The sequence below is a fragment of the Centroberyx affinis genome, unplaced genomic scaffold (assembly GCF_046629955.1).
Source record: "Centroberyx affinis isolate AG114_WGS23_722 - 3 ecotype Tasmania unplaced genomic scaffold, CSIRO-AGI_Caff_v1 ptg005079l_1, whole genome shotgun sequence".
In the NCBI taxonomy this organism is placed as follows: Eukaryota; Metazoa; Chordata; class Actinopteri; order Beryciformes; family Berycidae; genus Centroberyx; species Centroberyx affinis.
Genome location: NW_027282512.1, coordinates 93,884 through 101,253, shown reverse-complemented (window position 1 = coordinate 101,253; position 7,370 = coordinate 93,884). Strand labels below are relative to the sequence as shown.

Here is a 7,370-nt window from a genome sequence, read left to right as displayed (position 1 = left end):
GACAGCTGATAGTGACTCTGTATAGGCCTACTACAGTATAACAAATGTTCATTTGGTCCTAAGACTTTTCTAAAAAAAACAAGTCTCAGCAATTGCAGAATTTGTGCCACCCATTTATGGATAAAATGGAAACCCAAATATCAGTCAAAATCAATGTCAAATACATTTTTTATTTTCAACCATACCAACGTGACTTGCTTTCAACAATGCATTAGCCTGCTACTCACGAGGCTACTCACGAGCTGTGATAAACACTAAGCCACAATCCATAATTTGTCAAGATGTTTTAGGTAAACAGTTACCCAGGGATTTTTCTGAAGGAAAGCTCATCTTACAGATGGCTTCTGATTTTGTTACAGCGACAACTCACCCCAATGCACTGACAAACAATCAGAACATAATCAGAAAGTAATTTTGAACCTTTTTAGATGACACAGATTGTGGTTCCTTGCACTTCATCCTCTGTATGTGAATTGGGTAATTTCTCACTGTTGGCATTTTTAAGATTTTATGCCATTTTGTTGGCAAATATCTATTACAGATTGTGGCTTTAATAGTTATATAAGGACACTCTGACACTCTTAAACTGTGATTCTTAATTAGCAGCAAGTGCTGATTGTCTCACATCTCAAGTAAGATACATAACTCACATCCATTTCTGTCAATATACATTGATAAATGTACCAAAATTCACAAATCATTACTTAAATTTCTGGATCAAAATATATTGATATAATGTTTTGAAATAACAAGTAAACCAGTACACATAGAAACACTCAAACAATATATCAATCAAAACTTGCGTAACTGAAATATTTAAAATGAAGTGCTGCTGATCTTTCAGCATGATACATTTCAAGAATGGTGGCTTAAGTGCAAAGACAGCAAAATAGGTAATGCACCAAAAAGCAGCATTGAATAAACATATTCACTGTTTTCTGTGACAAAGCAGCTCCAACAAATGGCCTTGTGGCTATAAGGGGAAATGGTTTTCTGTTGACTGAGTTTTGCAGTTAGTGTAACCGCATTAAAGTCCCAACTTTTGCACTGGTGTACTAATTAGTGTTCTGACTGAATAGAGAAAAGCTTCATACAACACATGATCAAGACAAAAGGCAACTAAACATAAGATCTCTGAGGAAAATACTTGTCTCCTTCCATTTATTGATAAAGGCCTCCTGTCATTCAACTTTATTTTGACTTTATTTTGAATTTTGAAATTGTTGTCAACACCTTGATCATGACAGCTGTCTTATTATGAAGACATTGGCACTACATAGAAGGCAGCAACATTGGCTTGAAAAACATGATTGCACTGAGCTACCATCAATTATGTGGTGAATGCCAGGAAATACCAACACTGTTAATCAACGCATGCAACTCAAAGTTCCACAAATGCTGTAGACGGAGAGGAGGAAGAAAGTTGGCTGGAGCAGACTTGTTCACCATCAAACATACAGCAGGTTATCTTTCTCTCCTCTTGGTTATGAAGCTGTGCATTCATTATGATATCTCCTTTGCCATCTCAACATTCTCCTTGGTGATCATACTGGGCTCTCCTTTCTGCGGAAGGCTGTCACCCTCCATCGAGCATTCACTGGCAGGCCCAGATAGCCGCTCCTCCAGTTGCTCCAGTTCTTCCAGTATGTTCTGAACGCGTCGGACTCCGTCCCGCCTCGCCTGCCGTACGTCTGCACGTCCCTCTGGGTCCACCGAGTCCAGTGCTAAAAGCTCTTTGGTCAGCAGCTCCTCCAGTAATAAGTATTTCTTATCATTCTTCTTCCCATCAAAGCATTTCACCTCGTGCTCCAGTTTAGCCACTCTCTCTACTATCTGCTGGACCTTAGCCAGGCCTGGGTGACTTGGGCACTGAGCAACTGGTTCAGCTTCTACCTTTACAGGTGGGACTGGTGGAGGAAGAGCCGCCGAGTCCTGGGCCTCTGGTTTGGGAGGTATTTGGACTGTGATATTTGCGGTTTGTTGTGGCTGCTCAGGTTGTTGGGGCTGCTGGAACGGTTGCTGCAACTGTGACTGCGTTAACTGTTCAGGCTGTTGGAACTGTTGTGATGTCTGAGGTGGTGCCTGTTGAAACTGTTGTGGCTGTTGGTACTGTTGAGGATGCTGAGGCGGCGGTGGCTGTTGGTACTGTTGAGGATGCTGAGGCGGTGGCTGTTGGTACTGTTGAGGATGCTGAGGCGGTGGCTGTTGGTACTGTTGAGGATGCTGAGGCGGTGGCTGTTGGTACTGTTGAGGATGCTGAGGCGGCGGTGGCGGTTGGTACTGTTGAGGATGCTGAGGCGGCGGTGGCGGTTGGTACTGTTGAGGATGCTGAGGCGGCGGTGGCGGTTGGTACTGTTGAGGATGCTGAGGCGGCGGTGGCTGTTGGTACTGTTGAGGATGCTGAGGCGGCGGTGGCTGTTGGTACTGTTGAGGATGCTGAGGCGGCGGTGGCGGTTGGTACTGTTGAGGATGCTGAGGCGGCGGTGGCTGTTGGTATTGTTGAGGATGCTGAGGCGGCGGTGGCTGTTGGTATTGTTGAGGATGCTGAGGCGGTGGCTGTTGAAACTGTTGAGAATGCTGCGGCTTTTGGCTGTCAGCTTCTGTGTGTAAAGACTGGGGGAACTGGGAATTCTCAGGTCTGTGCTGACTGCTTAGTAGTTCCTGTTCCACTTTCAGGGGCGTGTCTCTCGTGAGGACATGCTGCTGAGCCTGGGAAAATTAGAAGAACTCATTAAAATCTCTCACAATCTAGGTCAACACACACTGACTTGAAAATCAAACTTGTTTAAATGCATAAAGAGAAATCCTACTGTTATCAGATTACCTGTGGTCTCTCTCCCAACACCTGCGCTATGATAGGAGACTGGCTTCTCATATGAGGCTGGAGGTGAATAGGAGCGGCATCACGATGCTGGGGAAGTAGAATCGGAGAAGCCTTTTCCCGGGGAGGCTGCATTGCTCCACAATGGCCAGCCCATTCCTCTGGCTGAATGCGGTGGAAGGGCTGCTGGTGCTCTGAGTATGGGACGCGTTGAGCGTAGACAGAGGGATTTATCTGAGCCTGTGGTTGTACTTGGCCTCCTCCGCCCTCATGGATCACCGGGATGGGGATGTAACCCGCCTGAAGGCCAGTGCTGCTGGGTCTTACGGGTTGGTGAAGAGGGACAGCGTGAACCTTAAAAATAACAGACCAAATCGAATCTGTGTAAATTCATAGTGGGGTCATTGTTTTCCATTCCAAAATCAAGTTCTAACAGAAATGAGAGAAATGATTGTCCTGTACAACTATCTTGTAAAAGTGCATTTCTGCATGTGAATTACAGTAATACAGCATGCTTAGGCAGATAATACTTTTTCCTCTCTCTCGCAAAAAAGCATTCACTCAAATCTTACCTCAGCTGTTTGTGAAACAGGTGAGCAGGGCTTGCCAAGTTCAGGAGGGCAGGCGTCTGAAGGGCTATGTAATGGTGATCTGGGCCTGCAGTGGAGCCCCGGTGTGGGGGAAGGTGTCCGCCCCTCTGACCGGATGTTCTGTAAAGCTGGCTGGATGTAGGAAAAACATGGGTGCTGTTGTTGTCTGAGTTCTGCGCCCTCATGGAAGACTGGGATTGGGACGTACCCCTGGCGGAGAATGGGGTGCTTCATCTCCCTCACAAAGGTCTTCTGCGTCTCCTGAGGGCTTGGATCTGGTGGTATGTTAGGTCCATTTTGTGACAACTGGCTGACCTGAAACACAGTCATAGTATAGGAATATGATTTAAGATATGAAAACCACATTCATAATGTCTTAAAAAAATATAACTCAAAGATAATATCACTATTTATCTTAAAAGATTCCAGCAATACTCTAGGTACTGCTCTTTGGTAAACTTTTCATAGAACTTTGAAGTCTGTACTTTTACTTCTGTTTACGTAATTAAGTATTTAAACACAATATTACTTTCCACATGATCAGTGAGAACAATTAGATGTGTCATTTACAGTTAACAAACATGCTGTCTAAAAGTAACAAAGTGCTTGAGAATTTTTAAGTGAGCTGTTCTTTTACTTGGGTTAATAAAGTAACAGTACTTAACTTGGGTAAATTATTTACTCCATCTTTGAGAGATTCACATTTTACATGAGCTCCTTCCTGCACCCAACATTTCATACAAATTAACCTACGTTCCATTCAACATTCTGGTGTTTCTCTGTGTGGTTAAACATACTTTCTAGAAAAGTGGACATCTCAATATACACAGTATATACCCAAATATGTGTATATGACCAAATTGTCCTACCTTATCAATAGGGAATTCATGAGTCAATTTTAATACTCAATTCTAGTGGAATACAATAAACTGTCAAAACCTGAGGGGATGTTAAAAGAAAAAAATGTTTCTGAGATAACTGAGTACTGTGATAATTAGGAAGGTCTATAGGTTATATTGTGAAATTTCCATGGGGGATGCCAAAAGTATCACCTCCTTGACTATTTGTGAAATGAAAATAACTACCATACATGAACTGTGATATCATTTCCAGTCAGAAAACTGCTGTGTTCATGCGTGACATCACACTCCACAATCAGTGCGACAACATTCACCTGGCCAGATTTCCTGACTTATCCCAAACACAATAATATGACACACCCACTAAACTAACATACCATTATATCTAATCTAATTGTGTCACACATCTCAAATAATCTCTGTGTTCCCTGGTTTGCCAAATGTTTTAAACAAAAACAATCAAGATTTTTTTTTCTTTTGCTTATAATTGTCATGAATTATTGTTAAAATGATTTCCTCACTGCATTTCTTCTGTGTGACAATCTGTCTTGGCATCACCTACTCTTGTCAACCCTTAAAAAAAATAACTATAGTAATTCTATAATAAATTTAGAAGGATACATTACAAATATGACAGTAAAACTTCAAGTCCCTATAGGAGGTATAATATCACAGCAATATTACAGTGATACCCCAGGAAATAAATAAAAAAAATAGGCTAGCATTAAGTACAACAGTGTCACTGTAAACTTACCATTGGGTACTATGACACTGTAAATATTCCCAATAGCAATATAGTGATTTTTCATTAGGGGAGGTAGAAAATTATGTTATTATGGTGAACCTCATGACGACCAGTGAGTGGTTAGTTTAACACACCTGTCAACGACAGCCAAGGAGGGGTATAAGCAACAGGTCTATTGATAGTGCACTACTTCTGTTTATGCTATATCTGACAAAAGTGGCCAAAGTTCTGTCTGTAGTCACTGTAAAAGATACACAAGACTGCAGAACAAAAATTATATTATAATGGTAGTCAGTGGCATTTTGTTTTCTAAGACAAAAGTTATGAAATAGCTGTGAACGACCCTTTGCCCTCTGCCATTTCAGTATGGGACGCTGCACTCTGCCAGCAGCATTGCACCAATTTTATCCCCTGACAGCTGTGTCTTTCCAGCAGATTCTTCGGGACACTAACTTTGGACAACAGCGAGTGTTGATCTCTCAGACGAAAGATTGCCAACTGGCAGCTTGTGAACCCCACTTCAATCTTTCAACATTATACGGGTTCACTCTGCAGTTTGTTTTCACTGCAGGGAACAAAACATGTTTTTTAATATTCATATGTCGAATATCATCTGCAGGCCAAGCAGCGTCTCTATACTCAGTAGGCCAACAGCGAACTGGACCAGCCTCAATCCTTGTAAGGGAAAAAGTTTAATATGAACATACGTCGCAGTGTGATTCGCCTAGGAAGAAACATTGTTAAAATGCCCAAAGCTCATCATAGGTAGCCTTTACATACTGCATGGTGAGTCATCGAGCAATTATAGGCTTAGATCATGACACAGGAATATAACGGAGTTGATCACCCGTTATAATAGGCTTATGAGCTGTCGGTGAGGGGGAGGCGACGGTGCCAAAGAAGGCCTATGGTCAACAACATAAATATAAAACAGTGAAATAGCACTACGCTGTTGTTGGTTTAACGTGCTGTCAGCGTAGCAAAACAAAAATATAACCGACGTATCGACGTCGTTTCTAACGGAATATCGCTGTAAAGAGTTACACCGCCTGGAGTGATACCGTTAACATTGACAGACCAACTTTATCCCGCCGCTCTCTTACCTTTTTCGCGTCGTGTCTCGGGTCATTCCAGGTTGTCGTGCGATTATTGTGATCCACAAAGAAAGGCCACCCGGTCTGAGGGTCAATTTTGACTTCCCAGCCGAGGGGCAGAGGGTCGTTATTGTGATTTGCCATTGCCACTATCGGTGACTGTGTCCTCATGTTGTTCATGTCGCTGGCAGGCGAGTACTGAGACATTTTATACAGGCGACGGACGCTTTAAAGATTCCTTCAAGTGACGTGGCAAAGGGGGCTGGAAGTTTCTCGAAATAGCAGGATCAATGTTGGGGGCGGAAAGTGCTGGGTACCATGGCATGGGTTCCCAAACTTCTCCTGTCAAGGACCCCCTAGGTGCATATTACACCCATGATCCCCATTTGATAAAATCATCCCAATTAAGGAACCCTGCTGTAACCGTGGAGAGAGTGATACCTCTAATCACAACAGTCATTCTCGTTCATTCTCTCCTGCTAACGTCTGGTGAGTAATAATGAAACTGACACAAAAATAGAATGGAAATTGAATTAATTCTAATATTGCTGGGGACGACTTGGAGCCCCCTTAAGGACCCCTGTGGGTCCCTGAGCCCCAGTTTGAGAACCATCGTACCAGACCAGGGTATCCCAAGCTTCTTCAAATAGATGCACATTAGACCAAGGACACCCACTTGATAAGATCTTGTCCAGTCTGTGGGCAACCTGGTGTTAGAAATGACTTGGTACAGAATTACATAAGTGTCTATACTGTAGGTGGTGTCATGACTAGAGTGGGGACAAGGAAACCTCTGATCATGACAATTCATCCTTAACCATATTCTCATTCAGCTTACTTCTGGTAAGAGAAATAATAATAAAATTAAACTACAAAATAATGAGTAGATTGATAATAACAAGGCCTTTATTGCATGGCATGTGCAGCCTAATTAGTCTTCTTCAGATCTGAGGCAGGTTTTTTTTTCTGTAGCCTAACACATTATAAACATAACTCTTACTAATAAGATCTATAGTAATCATATAATACATTTTAGAAGGATAAATCACAGCAATTACATAGGCTAAACAATATCCTACAGGAGTATGATAAGGAATATTATATGAATATTATAGGGGATATTACAGTGATACTAGGAAGTCTGATCACAATCTATCTCCCTATATGACTATTATTGTGATTTCTCCTTAGGGTAGAAAGTTCCAGTCAGCCCTACTTTGTTCAGGTCGGGTCCCATGTACTATAATTATTGTCACGTCT

General features: G+C 42.3%; 1 protein-coding gene across 1 annotated transcript; it reads right to left on the bottom strand.

The window, feature by feature from the left end:
• Positions 1–236: 236 nt before the first annotated feature.
• Positions 237–6,317, bottom strand: bag3 (BCL2 associated athanogene 3). The gene is made up of 5 exons (XM_071545927.1): positions 6,120–6,317; positions 3,394–3,726; positions 2,825–3,175; positions 2,577–2,709; positions 237–2,132 (listed from the first exon to the last, which is right to left on the bottom strand). The coding sequence occupies exons 1-5, from the start codon at positions 6,315–6,317 to the stop codon at positions 1,504–1,506; spliced, it is 1,644 nt and encodes a 547-aa protein (XP_071402028.1). The 3' UTR covers positions 237–1,503.
• Between the last annotated feature and the right edge of the window lie 1,053 nt (positions 6,318–7,370).